This window comes from Physeter macrocephalus, chromosome 13, assembly GCF_002837175.3.
Source record: "Physeter macrocephalus isolate SW-GA chromosome 13, ASM283717v5, whole genome shotgun sequence".
NCBI classification, from domain to species: Eukaryota; Metazoa; Chordata; class Mammalia; order Artiodactyla; family Physeteridae; genus Physeter; species Physeter macrocephalus.
This window is the reverse complement of record NC_041226.1, coordinates 70,245,881-70,268,055: the sequence shown is the minus strand read 5'-3', so window position 1 is coordinate 70,268,055 and position 22,175 is coordinate 70,245,881. Positions and strand designations below refer to the sequence as shown.

Here is a 22,175-nt window from a genome sequence, read left to right as displayed (position 1 = left end):
AATGATCCGCAGCTGCTAGTACCAAAATGACTCGGCAACGGTCACCGACCATGGAGCCCGCAACCCTGTTGGGGGCGGGGAGTGAACCTGAGAGCAAGAAGCTGGTGGGAGTAGAGTCCACGTGTGACTGACACGCCGCCGCTACTTCCATGTACAGAAGAGTGGGAAAGCTCTGCCGGGGGGCGGGATGAGAGCTGGAAGAAACGGACCGCGTGTTATTATGTCGTCTACTCAGCCCTCATCACAACGAGTCCATAAGCCAGTCAGCCAAAAGCTTCTGCGTAGTGCCCACCATGGAAGTGTCCAGAAAGGTCACGTCACTGTACCTGGTGATGAACTTCAGAACACTGTGCGCTGACCCCGTAAGCTCCGGGTGACGCGAGGGCTGCAGAGCCATCACGCTGCCCGCTGCCCTTTAGAGCCGTGGAGGGGTATTCACTGCAGAGCACGTTACAACTGCTTCAGGAGTGCAACGTCAGAGTTCGCTTTCAAGAAGCAGGACGTGACTCCCGTGGCGATGTCCTAGGATGAGGCTGGCTGGTCAGGGCAGAAGTGATGCTCGTCCTTGCTCTGCTTCCAAAGCCTGCACTACTTCTTAACGTGGTGCGTTCCCACTGAAACTCCTTTCAAGAGCGAGCCAATTCTGGCTGCCTCTTGTGATCTTCTCCTCGTCACTGTCTCTGCCTGGCCTGTTTTGGGGGGTGGGAGGGTAGCCTCTGAATCTGCTGAGCACCCCCTCTCCCATTCTTCCTGAAACACTCCTCTCTGGGCTGCTGTGCCACTGAACTCTCCCGGATTCCTCCCCGCCCCCTGGAATTCCTTTCTTCCTCCTCTCTGCTCTCCCGAAACATGGGTCTCGGCTGTCTTTAGTGGTTTGTCCTCTCAGAGGACAGCTGTATACTTTCCAGCCAGGACTACTCACGTGTATTCAGCTGGCCTCGGTACATTAAGAAATTCTGTAAATATTTATTATATACATATCGAGTCACTAATTCTCCGAATGTATGGGTGCCTACCACATGCCAGGCATTATTCACACATTAGAGACACAATGGAAAAGCACCCCCCCACCCCAAGACACAGCACTGGCACAGACGGGACGTGAGTCAATGGTGAGGGGCGGGAGTGGTGAGGTCAGGAAAGACGCCAGGGGCTCGAAGGACAGACAGAGGGTCAGTGCTGCCCGGGAGGCTGGAGAGGGCTTCCCAGAGGAGGGGATTTCAGAAAGTTTACTCAAGAGTGAGCAAGAGTTAGGCAAGCAGAGTCTGTGCAGGGGGTGAGTTGGGGTGCGGTGGGGAAGTTGGTACAGGGGAAGTTTGTTGTTGGCAGAGCGAAGGGTAGATGAAGAGGCCCGAAGTGACAAACAACACGGGGCTGAGATGAACTGTGAACAGTTCAGCATGATTAGCCCGAGGCTGCTGGGGGCCGGGGGAAGGGACGGGCGAAAAAGCAGGCCGGGGCCTTGTGTAGCAAGAGTGAACTACCCTGTAGGCTCGGGAGGGCCTCTGAAGGACTTTGGTGGGAGAGAGAGTCAGGTGTACATCCTCACAGAGCTCGCGCTGGGGGCTGGAGTGCGGGGCGGGGCCGGGAGAGGGAGGCAGTCGTGACAAGATTTTATCGGGGGAGTGACCACGGCGGCCGGAAGTAAGGCAGCGGGTGAAGAGAGAGGGAGTGGTGGGTTTACGGCGAGAAGGCGGACTCTCTGGGGTGCAGGTGAGGGAGGGGACACGAGGGACACGGATGCACGAGGGAAGAGTCCAAGGGGAAGCCACAGTGCCCTGGTTTGGGCCTCCGGGTGGACGACGGTGCTTTCCATCAGGGAGCGAGTGCGACGGAGAAGCCAATTTAGCAAAGCAAGGGTAAATGTCCGGTGCCTGTGGAGACGCCCGGCAGGCAGTAGGATATTCAGGTGTGGAGCCCAGAAGAGAGGAGGTCTAGGCCGTAGGTCTAAGTCTGGGAGCCGTGAGCTTAGCACAGAGGGGAGAGCCACGGACTGCGAGTGTGCAGGGGGAGAGATCAGCGGGCCGGACCTCAGGGGACAATGCCGGTTCGGAGCTCAGTGAGGAGCTGGCCGTTATCCCCGCCAGGCATTCACAGAGCCGAGCGCTGGATTTCTAAAATCTCCTGTGGGTCTTTTCCTCCGTGGTCTCTCCTTTCTCCACCCATCTCACATGCTGCAACGAGAGGAATTTCTCTGAGATACCTGTCCTACCTTTACAACTGGCTAAACCACTTCTGACAGGCTCCAATGTCAAAATCCAACTCTGCCGTCGGGTTGAAAAACACCTCCCTCGATTACAGTCGCTGTGTTTCTTCTCTCTGTCACTAGGTACCCTACCACCTCAGCCCCCCATGTCTCCTCGAGGCCTTCCCCTTTCAGGCCTCCTTATCGCCGCCACGCCTCCCTCCCTCTGGCTGGTCCTCTCCTCTGGGATGACCTGCCTCATCCTCTCCGCCCGCCCACATCCTGCCCATCCTTCTAGTCCCTGAAACCTCCTCTCACAGTATCAGGACCCCCAATGGCGCCTTCCTGGGTGTCTTACTGCCCTGCGCACTCCGGTCTATATTTTATCATTCTTGGATGTTTCTCTAATTCAAGTGTATCTGCTGAGCTCCCTGGCGTCGATCACAAACTCTTTAAGGGAAAAGACATGTTTTTCACTTCTCAGGGGCCCACTGAGTCCCCACCAGTCTTGGTCACTGTCTCCATAATGACCACTGGCTGACCGTGACTGCAGAGCCAAGCGCGGACCACAGGCGGGTAGGCGACAGCAAGCGCAAAGCAGCAGCTGCCAGGCGGCGAGACAAATCCGACAGAAGCAGGCAAAAGACGTACGAAGGAATTACACTCAAACAAGACTTCGGCATTATTTTGGAGTGCTTGAAATTAAAAACTGCAAACAGATCAATCTAATGTACAGTAATTAGGAACTGATTGGTTTTCTGACCAAATAAATTCTGGGTTCTATGAAAAACATTTGAAAACCCACAGTCTGTAAACAAGTGAGAGACTTATCTTAAATGCAATAACAGAATTTTGAGAAGGCCTACAGTAAGATACAAGGACACTAAAATAATCAAAACAGATATTTTAAAAACATAGAAGATGGAAGCACAAGTTCTAACTCTGATTGAACATTAAACTTGGCATTGAGCTTCCTGAAAGCTGAAGCAAAAAGGAAAGGAAAAAAACCACCAACAACACACACACACAGAGGCCCTGGAATCGGACACACCTGGGCCCCTAGTCTGCAGCCCTGCCGGCAGCTTTGTGTCTCTGGGCAGACCGGCATCCCCGAGCCTCAGGGGACACAGAGGAGACAGCTGTGTTTCTTGAGGCCGACGCTGGGAAGAAATGAGGAGGGCACTGAGTAAGCCCCAGACTAAAGAACCGCACGCTCTTCTCTCCAGCACAATGAGAAGTCTGCGGCAAGAGCCCAGGGGCTGGGATTCTGAACCGTGGGCGAGACTGACCTTGGAAAGTGGAAGAGCCTGCCACGCAGCGGGGAGAGCCACAGACCAAAGGACGTCACTTCACAGCCGCCCGGCTGGAAGGCCCTCTCCAAGAGGGCGGGGATTTTGGTCTGTTTCAGTCATGGATGCTTGGGCTGTGCAACCCGGCAGATACTATGATATTCAAAGTATCTGTGGTGGGGAAGACACCGGGTGGAGTCTGCAGCGAGCCACAGAGGACCACCAGGATGCGATGCCCAGGGCACTGGAGCAAGGGCACGCGTACACAGCAGAGAATTACACACTTTCGAAACACTGCTGCTGGACCCTGGGGGACAGGAAGTGCCTGACCACGGGTACAGAGTGAGCACGTGGTCAGAAGTGTGAGACCTACCAAGTTCTGTGGTCAGGTGGGACCAAAGAAAGCCATCGTCCGACGTAAGTGGTGTATCCAGGGTCAGCACGAGCGGGGCGGGGGGCGCAGGTGAGCTGCACAAGCAGGTCCGCCAAGACCACCATGTCGATAATCTCTGTTGCATAAAAATCTCTTCCTCAGTTCACACCTCCTGCTACATGGGCGTGGGTCTCTAACCACCAAGTGACAAGGAGGAAAATGGCCCAATTCGGTTCACAGATGGGTTGGCTTGGTACACAACTGAAAGCTGAAAAGAGACCGTGGCTGCACTACAGCTCCACCCAGGGCTCACCCTGAAGGACAGTGTCGGGGACAAATGCTCCCAGTGGGTAGAGCTTGGGCAGTGCATCTGGTCGTCCGCTTTGTACGGAAAGAGAGGTGGCCTGAGGTAATAACACCTAGGGACTCACTGGACGTGGTGAATGACTTGGTTGGGTGGTCAGGGGATGGGAAGGTAGGGGACAAGGAGGCCTGGGAAGAGTCATTTGGGTCCAGCCAAGGAACAGGCATGAAGCGTGACATCTAGGTTCCAATGTTTACTGTGAACATCCAGCACAGAAGAGAGAGACAGAATGACTCAGCAGACTGACGTCAGCCAGCCTCTGTCACCGGCCATCCCAGGGCTGGCAGGTGAACAGAGCAGCCAAGATGGCCGGGGAGGAGCCCCACTGTGCGTGGGCCCCACTCTCTAACGTGGACTTAGCTTCCAGAGTAACAGAGAGCAGTGCTGAGCCCTGATACGTATGCCACCATCCATCAAGGAGAACCAACAGTCATAGAGCCAGGTAGACTATACTGGGCCCGTTTCAATCTGGAAGGGGCACCGTTATGGACTGAAACATGCCCCCCGAAAACTCATAGGCTGAAGTCCCTAACCCCCAATGTGACTGTATTTGGAGACAGGGCCTTTAAAGACGTAATTAAGGTTAGATGAGGTCATAAAGATGGGGCCCTAATCCAATGGGACTGGTGTCCTTATAAGAAGAGACACCAGGAACATGCAGGCACCAAGAAAAGGCCATGTGAGGACACAGCAAGAAGGCCTGTGGGCCAAGGACAGTCCTCACTAGAAACCAACCCTGACGGTATCTTGATCTTGGACTTCTAGCCTCTAGACAGTGAGGAAAAATTTATTATTTAAGCTGCTCAGTCTGTGGTATTCTGTTAGGGAAACCTGAGTTGACTATTACAGGCAGCAGATCATTTTACCTGGAACTGACACATCTTCTGGTTGTGGGGCTGCCTGCTTCTTCTGTCACTAAGCACCACCTCTGTGGGTTGACAGAGGGCATGAGGTACTGACCAGGGTTCCAGATGACATCACATCAGACCACAAGGCCCGGTTCCTGCAAAGAGGGCGCGGCAGCACCAAGACCACGGGATACACTGACCCTCACACAGCACGACCCAGGCGCTACCAGCTCGCCAGACCAATGGGTAGCCAGGTGAAGGTGGGAGTGAGACGCCAACCTGGAGATGGTACCCGCCAAGGACAGCGCTTGAGGCTCTAGTGTGCAGTACAGACCCTAAATCAACAACCTTCACACGGGTGCTGTGTCCCCAGTTGGTGGAACACACGGCTCTTGGAAACAAGGGCTGGAAGGAGAAGTGACCCTGATTCTCCTCCCTCAAGGTGACCCACTTGGGGAATCTGTGCTTCCCATCCCACAACTCTGGATTCCGTGGTTTACAGAGCTCGGCTCACAGGAAGGGAATGCTTCCATCGGGGACAAAGGAAGAATACCGTTACATCTTAAGTTACAGCTGTTGCCCAGTCAGATTGGGCTCTTGTGCCAAAAGACCGGCAGGCAAGGAAAGGAGTCATTATCCCGGCAGGGGTAAGCAATCCTGATCATCGGGAAAAGCTATGGCCACGGGCACACGAAGGGGAGGGAAAGTCACGGGTGGCACTCGGGTGATCTGCGAGGGCATCTCTTGTACTTCCTCCCCTAGTTTCTACAGTAAACAGACAAGTGCAGCAGACACAGCCGGGAAGGGCTTGGGGACCAGGGACCCAGACCCTACAGGGATGACAGCATGTGTCACTTCATCATGTAAGCCTTCCAGCCAAGGGTAGGGCCTCTCAAGTGGACAAGAGATGAGGGAGATGGTCACCAGTGTATCCTTGAGACCAGCTTCAGCAGAAGGGGATGCAGTCTGTCCTGCTAACCTTCCTCTTGAAGGTTTCTCCTGGGAAAAGAGCACCACTGCAATCTTGGAGTTGTTGCTCCGAGAACTTAAGTAAAACAAGATCCAAGCAGCACGAGGGGCGGATGCTCTGGACGGATCTGGATCGGGTCTGCGACCCAGATCCTGCCCCTCCTTCAGGACCAGCGCTCCACCTTCCTGCTGCCGGGGTGCGGGCACCTGAAGGTTCTCAAGTTAACAGCCGCTCCGTGGACGGCGAGCATCTGGGGAGAGGCGCCTGCAACCTGCGCCAACACCTTTCTGAATCTGGGATGACTCGGAAGGTCGCTCGCAACTCCAGGGCGTGGGCGCCATAAGCTTAGCTCGGGCCTTCTTTGTGCCTGGGGTTCGGGGTCTCCCTCTGCTCTTTCCCCACCACGCCCCCAGAGCTGCTCATCCTGACGGGGTTCTCCGATCCACTTCACACATGAGAGACTGCCTGGGGACACCAGCCTCAGAAACACAACCTCTCATTTCGCTCATGAGCACAAGACCACAGCTATCTACCAGGGAATCTCCCCCCAGGTAGCCTGAAGGTACCTCAGTTTCCCATCGCCTGCTCTTCTGATGTTGGTGGGACGGTGCTGTCATTGATCTCTCTCCTTAGCTAAGCCAGAAGCCTCAGAATCATACACTACTTCTTGCTCTCCCTCATAGCTCTGTCCATTCTATCAGAAAATATTTATACTCACTCTTACTCAGTGTTTTGGACACTGGTTATTCTGAGTTCTCATACTTTTCATTCTTCCCTCTGTTTCCTCAAAGGATCTACCTCTTCCTCCTGCTAAATACAGGCCTAGCCTATAGCCTACATTCATCCTGGATGTGATTCTCCTACAGGACTCACCTCCCAACCCTACACACTTAATCCATGATCTGCACCTGCAGCTCTGACCTCTCCAGGAGTGATGTCTGTCCTCCATGTTCAACTACATCAGGGGCACCTTTATTGTATGTTCCAGAGTCACCTCAAATTCAAATACACCTGTAGGGAACAGCCTTCACTTCTCTCTTTTACCTGCAGACTCGGCCCATTGATAAGGGGCCCCCTTCTTCCCACCCCAGATAGAAACTCTGGGACCCACTTCTCCACTGACGTCCAGGGACATCACACCTGATTTCACTTTCCAGACCACACACAATGAAGACCTACTTCTCACACGCAATGCAGGCAGGAGATCAGGAGATGGCAGGAGAGAACAGAACTCTCTCTCATACCCCAGAGGGTAAAGGGGATGGAGACAAGAAACGAGGAACCCAATGCACTGGATCGCAGAAGTGCCAAAGAAGGACCAGGTATGAGGTTTCAGCCTGACACAGAGTAACCCTGGAAAGACCAGTGTGGTGCTGGATTGTTTGGATAGAGCAGTTTTTGTGGATAAATGCTCAGTATTTCTTTACGATTAATGACAAGGCTAAGAAAACACAGCATTTAGCTGATCTACTTGTTGGTTGTTCCCTTGAAAATTTTCTTACCTTCATATTTTCTCCATTTCAACCAAGGAAAATCAAGAAGTCTGACATTTGCTCTTCAGTCCAGAGCACACAATAATAAGCCTTTTAACAGGAAGACACTGTGGCTTTTACAAGATGATAAAAACAGATAAATATCCCGTCTTGTTAACTAGGTTGGTATTTCTCTAAGAAATCATGCTTATCTAATAGAAGTGGAGCAAGAATGTCCAGTTTGACCAGCCTTTCAGCTTCAAGTTACTTTTTTTACCTTAAAAAGAAAACACTAAGAATAGCCACTATCAGAGACCTACATTCCACTTGGAAACATGTCAAAGTATCTATGATACAATGCATAGGAATGAAATGTAGACTCTACCACACATACAGTCTCGAAGGAGAAGTTTACGCAGGCCCCTGAGTATTTCTGAATTTTCCATTGTGATTATTATCGTTTACCTGCTGCTGTCTTTGCCGCCTCACTTGTGCAAACTGTGACAGCATCAGCTGCCGGTCCAGCAGCTCCATCCTCTGCTGTCTCTGAATGTCTACCGTGGCCCCCATCCCGATTCTGGCCTCGCTGGTGGGTTCTGAAGATGAGAAGATGGGCTCAAGTGTCCAAGAACAGAACTTTGCCATCCAGCTGGGGACGCAGAGCACCTCATGAACTTGTAACATTTTACTGTTGTAGCAGAGCCCGGAGATCTAAAAGAAATAAGAGTCCAACCGGATTGCTGAAATGTCATAAAATGTTAAAGAACATATTTAACATAGACATCAATAACCGCAAAACACTTCAGATGGTGTTTTCCTTCACTGTTGTAGTGTTAGGTGATAACCAGAACTCCTGTCAGGTTGCAGGATACTAAGCAGCACCAACCAACAAAAAATTGAATTTACTCAGTAAACAAATGTGTTTTTATTAAGTTAGAAGAGATAGCAAAATCCTAACTATTTAACACTCAAAGTACTGGTACAATATTTTAAAAAACAATGTTGTCTTTTAAAAAAAAGCCATGAAATATTTGATTATCTAAACACTTTCACACTGTACTAACTCTGTGGTTATTCTTATTGGCAGATGGCCATCAGAGAGAGATACTGAGAGAAAACAACTTTGATATTCGATGATGTGACCCAGCATCAATATCAAATATGTAAATACATTTATCAGAAAATAAAGACTACCTAAAATGTATACAGTGTTTTAATAAAATTTGCAAGTATTTTTCCTAGATTTTAAAATCCTTGCCAATAGTTAGCAATTAACAATTCTGTTTACAAATAAGGCTATTTTTCATCTTTAAGGCAATTTATATGGTAAGAGAAGTCTAAGGAGTCTCTACGGTTTCCTAGGTAAAAATGAGAATGGCTATTCCTTTGTTAAAGAGAAATCTTTAATTTTGTGAATTTGATTCTTAGGATAAGTTATTCATACCAAATTAGCACATATTTGACAAATTTCTGTCTAATGAGAGAAAAGTACACTTTAATGTTTTACTAATAAAAGTTAAATTAACTAATTAGGCAAAAATTTATTGAGCATCTGCTATATACCAGGTGCTGTTCTAGGCACTTAAAGTATAGCAGAAGACAAGATAAATAAAGCCCTACTCTTACAGAGGTAACCAAGATCAATACGGAGATTGGACAGTAAACAAGCAAACACACAAAACAATTCCAGACAAGATCTATGAAGGAAATAAAATAAGGTGACTTGGAGCAAGGACCTTCTTTAGGTCGGGTGGAAGTGACACTTGAGCAGAGTTCTTAAGGACAGTGAGGTGCCAGTGATTTGATGAACTGGAGGAAACACATTTTAGGCAGAGAAAACAGCAAGTGCAATGCAGGAATGAGCTTGGGAGTATCCATTAGAAATCTTAGTGGAGCTATCAAGAGGGTTGTTGGATATAAAAATCTGGAACTCAAGAGAAAAGTTTGCAGAGATAAAGATTTGGGAGTCAGTGGTATAAGACGGTGTTTAAAGCAACGGGACTACAGGAGATAATGAGGGTGGGGGACGTATTACAGAGGAAAGAAGAGGACTTAGGACTGAACCCAGGGTACACCAGCATTTTGTGGATGGACAGAGTAGGAGAAGCCAGTAAAGAAATCTGAGAAGGGGCTGCCAGCGAGAAGAAGGAAAACTAGGAGAGTTTAGTACCACTGAAGCTAAGAGAACCGTGTTTAGTCAGCTATGTCTAATGTAGCCCAGAGTTCACGTAAGACAGAGAGAGGAAGATGACTGTTGGATTTGGCAAAATTAAGAACAGTTTTGGTGCAGTGGTAGGAGCAAAAGACCCACTGGAGGAGGTTGAAGAGTGAATGGAAAAGGCCTTTTGGTTTCAAATAATTTCTATGCTACTTCTCTCAAAAATGGTACAAAACAACAAAGAAAACAAAAACAGAAACAAACTTCACATTCACTGGTGAACTGTGAGGAGTTCGCCGAGTTCCAGGAATTACTCAAGGTGATGAGGACGATTGATGACAGAATAGTACATGAATTAAACACTACGGTTCCAACAGCTTCCTTTGCAGGGAAAATTGATGCCAGCCAAAACTGTAAACAACTTTATGAGTCTTTGATGGCGGCTCATGCCAGTAGGGACCGAGTCATAAAAAACTGTATAGCTCAGACCTCATCAGCAGTAAAACAGCTCCGAGAAGAGAGAGAAAAGAATTTGGACAATTTAACATTATTAAAGCAACTTAGAAAAGAACAGACAAAGTTGAAATGGATGCAGTCAGAACTGAATGTTGAAGAAGTGGTAAATGACAGGAGCTGGAAGGTGTTTAATGAACGCTGCCGAATTCACTTCAAGCCTCCAAAGAATGAATAAAAAGATACTTTTTTTTAAAAAAAGGACCGGGTCATCTCATAAGAGTTAAGCATGACAGACATCAACATGGTGGGCTTCCCAGGAAGATTTCTGAGCCAACAGTCCAAGACCTTTTGTTGATTTCAGCCCCACTTACCCAAGACCTCAAGTATAAATAATTCTGATAATTATGGAGAAATCAACTGCTATTTTATACTGATTCTGTAAAAAAAAAAAAAAAAATATTTTGTAACTATTAAAATAATTTTCTGACTCAGTGTACATAATTATTTGATTGTTTTCCAAGTTGAGGCAGTCAGTTCTTGTAAGAGAATTTAAATACAATTTCAGTATCTGGAAAACAAAACAAAAAAACCTTCACATTCGCCGAAACTAGAAAGCATCTGTAATCCTCAACCACACTAACAAAATGGAAAACACATTGAGTAGTTAGAATACTTAGCATATGAGAAGGGTAAAGCCAAATGAGGGAGAGGGTCCCCCCCGCCCCCGGAGAGACTCTGGGATTAGAGGCACCAGGTACTGTGAAGGTGGGAGTGAAGTGGAGGATCGCAGAACTCTGTGCAAGAAGCAACCCCAGTTCCTCCCCTCACCCAGCAGAGCCCCTATCTGCCCTCTCCCTTCTCTGCAGGGAGAAGGTAAAAGCTCTGCAGGGCCTGCATCAAAGAGGCTCTGGAGTGGGTAGAGCAGGCCAACAGGGGAGGCCGGGGGCTCTACACGTGTGGACTTCATACAGACAGAGGGGCCTTCCGGGTATGTCTCATAGACCTTCCAGAAGAAGACAACAGAGGAAATATAGGAAGAAGGGGACTATATTTCAAGAGATAACAGCTGAGTTTTCCAGAATTAATAAAGAATATAGACGCTCAGATTGAAAATGCAATAGTCCCAAGGTGGATAACATGATGAAATTTATATCTAGATCCATTATAGTGAAACAGAGAAAGAAATCCTTAAAAGTGTGAACAGAAAAGAACAAAAGAGCGTAGCTCATCATACAAGGGTAAGTCACAACCCACAGCAGTCACCCACTGACAGCTCACCCTGACAAGAATTCAGGGTGAAAAATCCAGATGAGGCACTCTGTGCTTTAGATAAACAGGCCCCTAGAGGGCTAGATGCATATCTCAGGAAGAATTTCAATGACCCCGGATTCTTGCACCTTCGCATACAAAGAAAAGCACTAAAATTAACTTGAGATTCTGCTCTTTCTGATTGGCGGTAATCTTTGACTGAGATGTATGCTTGACTAGATGTATTTCACAGCCAAAAAATTCATATTTGTTATACTGGCGCCTCCCCTACTTCTTTGGAGCAGTTCCTCAAGAGCTACGGCCCAGGCTACAGTCCTCAGTAAGACCCTGAATAAACCTTAAACTCACAACTCTTATGTTGTGCGTTTTTCTTTAAGTCAACAAAAGTAACCAGAGGTCAAATACTGACTGCCTAGAGGAAGGAAAAACAATGAACTGGGAGCAGACAACAGCAGCAAAAGCAATGAGATACTCAGGAATAAATTCAATAAAAAATACATAAGGCCTTTCCAGAAAACTAAAAAACTATAATAAGGGACATTAAAAAAAACTCTAGTAATAAATAAAGATATAACATCACATCTGCGAATGGGAAGGTGCAAAATTGTTAAGACATCCATTTTCACCATATTAATATATATATCCAATATAATACAAAAGAGACTCTTGGGGTTTTTTGGTTGGAACTTAAATAACAATCCTAAAATTTGTATGGAATATTAAGGTTTAAATTTTTAGAAACATAATGTTGGGAAAAAGAAGCTGGACCCAAAAGATTGCATACATTATGATTCCACTTTGTAAATGGATCAGTCAAGTGGGAAAACCATAAAGCGAAGCATGGAGGTGATGACCATCTGTGCCAAGAGAGCAGTCACAGAAGGGAGGGGCACCGAGGGCTCCAGGGGCCAGCAGTGCTCTGACCTGCATAGGGTTTTACGGGTGTGTCCACTTCATAGTGATTTGTTTGGCTTCATGACGTTTATAGTTTATGCACATTTTGGTGTGTGTTATGTACCACAATAAAAAGATTTAAAAATAAAGAATAAATGATCCAGAAGAGTCAAGATAATTTTGGGGAAACATAATAAGGCCTATCAGATTTCAAAGTATGCTATAAAGTCTGAGTAATTAAAACAGTGTGGTCTTTATGTAGAGCTACTCAAATCGATGTAAAGAGCAAGAGCAGAGAAAAAGACTCGAGTACAAGGCACCTGGTTCACAGCAGAAATGGGTGCATTAAATGGGAAAAAAATACACGGGCCACATACAAGGATAAAGACAAAACAGCTCTCCCTTCCTGACACCACACATAAATTCCCAATGGATTAAGGACACAAATATAATTTATAAAACTGTAAATCTTTCTGCACAAAATACAGAAGGAACATCTTTTTGGCACTGGGATGAGGACGGATTTTTAAATAAGAAACATAAAGCCCAAACTATAAAAGAAAACACACATTCATCTACTTTACAACTTAAAAGCTACAGTGGGGGACTTCCCTGGTGGCGCAGTGGTTAAGAATCCGCCTGCCAATGCAGGGGACACGGGTTCGAGCCCTGGTCCGGGAAGATCCCACATGCTGTGGAGCAACTCAGCCCATGCGCCACAACTACTGAGCCTGCGCTCTAGAGCCCACAAGCCACAACTACTGAGCCCACGTGCCACAACTACTGAAGCCCACGCGGCTAGAGCCCGTGCTCCTCAACCGGAGAAGCTACTGCCTGCCCGCGCACCGCAATGAAGAGTAGCCCCCGCTCGACGCAACTAGAGAAAGCCCGTGCACAGCAACAAAGACCCAATGCAGCCAAAAACAAAAAAACAAACAAATAAATAAAATAAGAGCTACAGTGGGCCAAAAGTTACCATAAATGAAGGGAAACACAACAAGAGCCTGGGAGAAGGTCCTTAGGATTCTTGTCCTCAACAAAGGTAGCGTCAGAACATGAAGAAACTATCCATTTGTAAGAAAAAGACAGTCAATCCAATTTATAAAGCAGATGAAAAGGCAATTTCAGAAAAGGAAATTCAAATGTCCAAACAAACACATGAAAGGATGTTTATCCTCGCTTGCCTTTAGAGAATTGCAAATCTTAACTGAACGATGTTAAATATAATAAAAATTAGCAAAAATTGAAAAATCTGGTTTCAAGTTTTCATGAGGATGAGGGGGAACTGAGAATTCTCCCACAGTCCTGAGGGAAGGCAAAGTGGCCCGACCACTGGGGAGAGCAATTTGACAATACCCAGCAGAGCTGCCAAAGGTATATTTCAGGAAATTCTCAATTGCAAAGCTCTGTGTAACAGCTAGGGAACAGTGTCCCAGGAGAGGAATGGTTAAAGAGTGGTTTATTCATCCCACAAAATACTAAACAGCAGTTAAATAAACTCGGTGTGCCATGTATTAATATGTTTCTAAAAAGGTATTACATATTGTATTCATCTTTTTGCAAAACTTCAAAACACAAAATGCTAGTATTTACTGCTTATGGACACATACTCAGGTAGTAAGTACAGAACCATGGAGTGTGGTTTCTTCTGCAGCAGGATGATAAGGGGAGAAGGAAGGGGAGGCGTCGGGGGCAGCACTCTCTGTAACAAATATATATATATATATGTAATAAAGAAAGAGACAGGAAGTAAATATGGCAAAAATATATAATGAATTGGAGGCGAGGAAGTAAGGATTCCTTTTCTGAAGATCTGGATAAAAAGGAAGATGGAAAATGGAGCTATATAACAGCAAAATCACACTGATTTAGCTGAAGATAGCAAAATGTTATAAATATAACAAAATATGAAAAAAAATTGCTCAAATCAGAACTGTGAGATTTGAATTAAGTGAAAAATTAAACACTTGTATTTTTTAGTCTCAAAGTGATTGTGAATTTGTCCATTTGTCCATAGTTGTTTTAACTTCATGTTTTTGGAAAATGTTGGTGTATTTGGAAGCTGTCATTAGGCACACATACACTGTCCCTTTTATCATAATAAAGAATCCCTCTTTGTTCTGAGTAATACTCACATAGAAATCTATTTTGTCTTGTATTAATATGGCTATTTCAGATTTCTATTTCCATGATTAATCTTTCTTCATTCTTTTTCAACCCTTTTTTGTGTCTCTGTTTAAAGTGTGTCTTGTAGACACCATATAGCACTTTCTTACTTTTAAATCCAGTCTGACAATCTCTGCCTTTTGATTAATGTATTTACCTATTCACACTTAATATACTTACCTTGACATAGTTGAATTTTGCTGTTTGGTTCTATCTCATTTGCTTTTTGTTCCTCCTTTCTTACTTCCTTTTGTGTTAAGCAAATATTTTTTAGTATTTCATTTTAATTTGTTTAATGGAATTTTGTTAGCAATAGCTCATATTTTTTCTTGTGTTTGCTCTAGGGATTACAATACACACATAAGGTGCTTAGAGTTAATACTGAATTACTTCAATTAAAATATAGGAAACTTCAAGAGTATAATTCCATTTAACATCACCCCTATTCACTGTGCTACTTTTCCGTCTTAATTATATTATACCTAGATACGTTATAAACCCATTAATACTGTGTTATTTATGCTTTATGAAATCATATACCTTTTAAAGAAATACAGAAAAAAATAACGGCAATGTATAATTGTTGCCTGTACTTAAGGAGCTCACAATTTAGTAAGGGGGCGGGTTCTTAATGGGGGGGGTTTGGTCATAGATTCCTTCAGGGAATTGATGAAGGCCGAAGATTTTCATTCTCCTGCCCATATCTATCCCCTCACCATCACATATACAGTTATGAAATTATGTGTTCAATATCAGTAGGAACATCCTATGAAGAATTAGGACATCCTACCCAGTAATAAACAAATGCACAACTGCAAATTCTGGCAGGGATAAAGAAGGGCTTTTGTGCTCACTGGCTTAAAGTTCTATTCTAAGGGTTACTTATTTGAATGCATGCTCTGGAAGGGGAAGAATTTTGGTTGGTTTTGATCACTGTTTGGCCTCTGCACTTAGAAGAGCACCTGCTGGGAGAATCGTGAATGAATGAATAGTCCAAAAAACCCCCAAAATGTCATCTTAGATTCTGTTGAAGAAAATTGGAAAGGTGCCAGTAGACACACTTTTTTGGTCCTGAGTTCATATTTCCCATGTGACAAAAAGGTAGAATTCACCTGTCCACGCCTCTGATACATCAGCATGACCTCAAGCTGTCAAACAAATAAAGTGCTACTGTAAAATGTTTCAGGTGGTGAAATTAAAATTCATCTTTTAAGGCAAGAGAAGAAAAATTTAAGCACAAAATTTTCTCTGCCCATTTTCTCCTCCTCCACCTCCCCTAGTGTGCACTGTGCGTCTGCATTATGTGTTGGCCAGACCTCCCCTACGGCAGAAATACCTGCCCAACCACAAAGATCAGTCTTTCTCCTTCTGGCGCCACTATATAACTCCTCAGATGATAACACTCCTTACTCAACCCTGAAAATGGTCACAATGACCCATCACTTGCCTTGTACACGCAGACACCTTAGGTGACCTTCATGTACAATGCCAATATATCATTTTCCTTAAAGATAGAGATTGGCGCAGAAGAGACTGGTCAGACAACCTGGGGAGATACTGGGCTGCACCTTAGCTCTTAGCTTAGATACTGACTTATGACCTTATCAATTTTACTGGCTATATTACTTGTATTCTGCCTATTTTACAAGATTATTGTTTTTTTGCAATCAAATGTGTGGTAAAATAAATGATGATTAGGTGACTTGAGACAACTGACCAAATATACAGTCCTACAAGATCAATGACTGTAACCGTGTGACTCTATATACGGGAAGAAGCGACAAGAGGGAACCATTTCCTAGACCATAATAGACTAGTAAGGCAGGAGGTCCAGAGGCTTTTGGCTACTGTTAACAGGGCCTAGTCCAGTAACAGCACTGAGCAGCCTATCGGTGAAATCCTCCTCTGACCTGGGAATGAGCATTCCTAAGCACAGTGGGAAAAACTGGTCACGAAATGCCTCCCAAACCGTAGTCAATACTAAGACCGAAAGGGAAGGGACTGTAGAAGAAACAAAGTTGCCCACCGTCCAGTTCTCCAAGAATCAAGTCATTAGCCACTGCAGTCGCTGACCTACAGCAGCACACTCTGAAGGGATTTCAAGGCGAAGTTCAGGATGAAGCACTTTGTGCTCTGGGAAAACTGACAGAACTGGCTCTTAAGACAGTTAGATATTTCAGGAGAAAATGTTATAAACTTAGTTTCTTGCATCTCTGCATACTTAGAAAAGCACTAAAACCATTAACTAAGGTATCTGCTCCTTGCAAATCGCAGTAACTTTCTGCCAAGATGTGTGCCTGACTGCATGTACTCCTTCGTCAGAAGCACATGTGTCTGGGCCCCCCCTTCTCTCTGCGGGACAGTCCTCAGAGCCCTCTGCAAGACTGTCTCCTGGCTTATAATCCTTGGGTTGGCTCAGATAAAAGTTTCCATTCTTTCTTAGATTGACTATTGATTAATTTTTTGGTCAACACAGGTATTCACACAAAGGATTAAAATATAAAGGGCTTTAAGAATTGTTTCCAGGGCTTCCCTGGTGGCGCAGCGGTTGAGAGTCCGCCTGCCGATGCAGGGGACACGGGTTCGTGCCCCGCTCCGGGAAGATCCCACGTACCGCGGAGCGGCCGGGCCCGTGAGCCATGGCCGCTGAGCCTGCGCGTCCGGAGCCTGTGCTCCGCAACGGGAGAGGCCACAACAGTGAGAGGCCCGCGTACCGCAAAAAAAAAAAAAGAATTGTTTCCTATAAATATTTGATAATCACATCACCCTATTCTATGAGAAGGTGGGGGATAAGACAAGCACATTAAATTTTACCTCACACATTAAAGTTAATGCCCATTAAAGTTATACCTCATTACTACCAAAAGCCTTGAGAGTATCACTTATTTATTATACTACCTTACATTTACACAGTACTTTTAACTTTAATTTTCATTAACTCATAAACCCTTCTTATACCGGGACTTCTGAATGAGAGTCTTCTTGAAGCCCACAGAGTTTGTGAAAAAAGAGGCTTTAAAAATAGACCACCTGCTGGGATTTGCAATGTCAAGAGGCCAGGGGAAATTCTAAGGGAGAGGTCTCTGGCAGGCCCTCAGAGCCCAGAAGCCCAAGGTCAAGCTGAGAGGCCCACTGACAAGGGATGTGCAGCAGTGGCAGTGATCTCGGGCGGGCCAGGATGCTCAGACACAGTGGAAATGAGCAAGCGGGCTGTGTCTGCGAAGGGCAGGGAGAGCCGCAGCCAGGGCATTCAAGCAGCAGGAGTTGGGAATGCCGGCCAGGCAAAGGGCCCCAGAGGTCAAGCAACCAGAGAGCATTCCGGACCTCTTGCAGTTGAAAGTCCAGGCCAAAGGGAATAAAGAATTTAATTTGCTGGGTGGAAACATGTGAAACTCCCTTGATTACAGACAGTAAACCTCAACTGTCCTCTGGTCTTGTTTAGTGTTAGCATGAAACCACAGCCAGCAGAGGTGAGAAACCATGACCTGGCACCAGCACTCAGGTTTCTGTTGATGTCCTTCTCCAGTCAACTGTGGCTGAACAAAAACCTACCTGGCAAACGGCACTGCCAGGGTCCTGGTGAACCGCAGTCCCAACATTCAAGAAACTTGTCATCTCATGGGACAGTAGGACAAACACAAGGGGCTGCTTTCCTGGGGGAGAGCACTGCCATCACAAGATAAAGAGGAGCTGACGGAACAAAAGTTCCCTTGTATCTGGACCCCTTCACGCACACTTCATATTCACTCAAGTCCTGAGGAAACCAGGCCCACTGAGGCCTCACGTATTCATTCAACACATATTTACTGAACTTCTATAAGGTGCCAGGCTGTGTTCTAAACACTGGGATACAGCAGGAGGCAAAACAAAGAAAATGCCTGCTCTAACGAACCTTAACATTTTCCTGTTCCTTCTCCTTCACTGAAAAACGCTAAAGAAAAAAGGAAGGAACTTTGGAAATTACTCATTTTATTATGCAAAGAATATGTACACAAGTTAGAAATGCCCAAAGTTATTTGTGCCATTTGTGATTAATTATGAAATGACTGTTGTTTTCATGACAGAATCATGTGGCTTTAAGCACTTATTGAAAGAGTCTTGCTATCTTGTTCTTTGTCAAGTACAAAAGTGATTCAGATGAATTTCCCATAGCCCTTTTTTCTTTTTCAATATTATTTTAAAGTATCTATTTAAACACTGGGTATCCTTCTGATTCTTGAAAAGTTGAATTAGAATAGGAACAGAATTAATTAAACTAATAATACATTATTTGTTTCTAACAAATTGTCTTAGAAAGCTGCTCTAAGCTTTTCCTTTCAGAAAATGATGCGTCAAGAGGATTAGGTTAACTGCATAAAGCAGAAAACTGCAAACAACAGTGACTTAAATACAACAGAAATTTATTTCTCCCTCATGTTAGAAAAGCTCCAACCATCTTAACTGCATTCCAGGCAGCGGGGAGAAGAAAATGAGGAAGAACAAAAGGACAAAAGGCTACACTTTAAGGAGCCTTCCTAGGAGTCCCACCAATATGTGTGCTTATAGCTCAGTAGCTAGGATGCTAGGATTTAGTTTGATAGCCATACCTAGATGCAAAGGAGACTGGAAAATGTGATCTTTTAGTTGCAGGCCCTGCTGCCTCAAATAAGATGAAGGTTCTGTTACGAAGGAAAAAAATACATTGGGAGACAGCTAGAGTCTCCAGCACATGGAAAAAAGCATTAATCAAATGCTAAAATGTAAATACCTTTGACTTTCCCTTTCAACAAGGAGACCACCCCCCTTTAAACTTATATTCACTTTCATAAACTGATTCAACAAACTAAAATTGAGGGGAAAACAGGCTTATGTTAAAATTTGCTTCTTAGATTGGACTAAAAATAATAAGTTAAAAATGAATGTAAAGATCAAGAACAACTTACGCATTTACAGATAGAGACTCAACAGGGAAAAACGAAATCCTTTTTTAAGACCAGGGGCAAGGCAAGGATGTCTATTCACCACTCTCATTTAACATTATACTAGAGGTCTTAGCTAGTGCAATAGGCAAGAAAAATAAAAGGCACAGATTAGAAACGAAGAAGTAAAACATATAAACCAAACATATTTCCTGATGACCTGATCATATATGTAGGAAATCATAAGGAATCCACAGAAAAGCTACCAGAAACAACAAATTCAGCAAAACTACAGGATACAATAGCAATATACAGAAATCAACTGCGTTTCTATATACACGCAACAAACATTTGGAACAAAATAACTCCATTTAAAATAGCATCAAAACCCCACAAAAACTTAGGAATACATTTAATGAAAGATGTGTAGGGCCTGTACATCGAAAATTTTAAAATTAAAAAGGGGAATTAAAGAATTACTAGAAAAATGTAGACACACATTATGTTTATGAATTGGAAGACCCAATATTGTTAAAATAGTTGTACTAGTTATCTATTACTGAATAACAAATTACCCAAAACTCAGTGGCTTAAAACAATAAGCATTTATTACATGTACAGTTTATGTGGGTCAGAAATCTAGGGACTGCTTAGTTGGGTGGCTGTAGCTCAAGGTCTCTCACGAGCCTGCAGTCGAGATGTCAGCCTACCTGCCTTCACCTGGGACTCCTGACTGGGGCTGAAGGACCAGCTTCTAATGTGGCTCAGAAACACAGCTGGCAAGTCAGTGCTGCCTGCTGGCAGGATGCCACCATTCTTTGCCAGGCAGACCTCTCCACAGGGCTGCTTCAGTACCCTTGTGACACGGCAGCTGGCTTCCCCCAGAAGGAGTGACATGAGAGGGAGCAGGATAGAAGTAACGTGTCTCATATCCTCAGCCTTTTGGAGTCACACTCCATCCCGCCATATTCTAGTCATTATAAGTGAATCGCTAAGTATAGCCCACACTCTAGAAGAGGGGAATTAAGCTCCATCTCTTGAAGTATAAAATAATTTGTGGCCATATTTTAAAATATCAAAATGGCAATCCTTCCTAAGTGATCTATAGTTTCAGTGCAATCTCAAGCAAAATATTAACTGTATTTTTTCTTTTTTGAAGGAAATTATAAGCTGATTTTAAAAGGCATATGGAAAGTCAATGTTCCTAAAATAGCTTAACCAGTTTTGAAAAAGATGAACAAAGTTGGAATACTTATGTTACCTGATTTCAAGACTTACCATACGCAAAAGTACTCAAACAGTATGGTACCGGCATGAGAACAAACATATAAATCACTGAGATAGAAAAGAAAGCCAAGACTCAGACCTACTAGAGAATGGACTTGAGGACATGGGGAGGGGCAAGGGTAAGCTGTGACAAAGTGAGAGAGTGGCATGGACATATATACACTACCAAACGTAAAATAGATAGCTAGTGGGAAGCAGCCGCATAGCACAGGGAGATCAGCTCGGTGGTTTGTGACCACCTAGAGGGGTGGGATGGGGAGGGTGGGAGGGAGGGAGACGCAAGAGGGAAGAGATATGGGAACATATGTATATGTATAACTGATTCACTTCGTTATAAAGCAGAAACTAACACACCATTGTAAAGCAATTATATCCAATAAAGATGTTTAAAAAAAAAAAAAAGAAAGAAACAGACCCACACTGGTCAACGGACTTTCAACAAAGGTGCTAGGGTAATATGCAAAGGAGAAAAAAGTCTTTTCAACGTTGATGGAACAATGCTAGATATCTGTATGGAATAAAATACATCTCAACCCTTAACTTCACAAATGTTATACTCAAAGTGGATCTTAGACCTAAATGTAACAGCAAAAACTATTGAATTCTAGATGAAAACATAGGACAAAATGTTTGTGACATCAGATTAACAAATGATTTCTTAAGATATCAAAGCACAAACTATTTTAAAAATTGAAACAATGAATTAATCAAGTTAAAACTTTTGCTTATTGAGTCATAGTTAAGGAAACAAAGAGGCAAACCACAGACTGGTATAAAATTTTTACAAAATATATCCAACAAAGGGCTTATATCCAGAATATAAAAAGAAACTCTTTTGATTTAATTATAATACAAATGTAACCCAACGAAAAAGTGGGTGAAAGATTTGAACAGACACAACACAAAGGAAGATATACAAATGGCTAGTAGTCACAGGAAAAGATGACCAAATCACTAGTCATTACAGAAATGCAAATTAAAACCACAAGATATAATTACACGCCACCTAGAATGACTGAACTTAAAATGACTGACAATGCGAAGTTCTGGCAAGGAGATGGAGGAATTGGAATGTTCACGTACTCATGGTGGAAATGCAAAATGGCACAGTCACTTTGTAAAATAATATAATACCATATATTTTTCATATGATACATTCTAGCAATTCTACTCCTAGGCATTTACCCAAGAGAAGTAAAAACATATGTCCACACATAAATGTGTACATAGATCTTCACAGCAGCATGAAAAAAATGTTTAGGGTGACAGGACTATTTTCTATCCTGATTGTGGTGGTTACAAACTGTACACAATGACCAAAATTCACCAAACTGTACACTTCAAATTGGTAAATTTTACTGCACGTAACACTTTAATGAACAAAAAAGAAAAATATTTTTCATAAAAAAGTAAATGTGAAGCTCTAGAAAGATTGACATTTCTGGATATATAATTCTCCTCTTAAACTTTATAAAAGAGGTGGGGGCTTCCCTGGTGGCGCAGTGGTTGAGAGTCCGCCTGCCGATGCAGGGGACACGGGTTCGTG

At 44.3% G+C, this 22,175-nt stretch overlaps 2 protein-coding genes across 2 annotated transcripts in view; one reads left to right on the top strand and one right to left on the bottom strand.

The window, feature by feature from the left end:
* UBAC2 (UBA domain containing 2) overlaps positions 1-22,175 on the bottom strand; it is a 173,986-nt gene that overhangs the window by 31,450 nt on the left and 120,361 nt on the right. The window contains 1 exon segment of the mRNA XM_024123169.3: positions 7,967-8,212. Within this exon segment, the coding sequence (XP_023978937.1) occupies positions 7,967-8,212 (246 nt within the window).
* Positions 9,705-10,606, top strand: LOC102984534 (protein MIX23-like). The gene is made up of 2 exons (XM_007103733.2): positions 9,705-9,729; positions 9,842-10,606. Exons 1-2 carry the CDS (start codon positions 9,705-9,707, stop codon positions 10,348-10,350), a joined length of 534 nt encoding a protein of 177 aa, XP_007103795.2. The 3' UTR covers positions 10,351-10,606.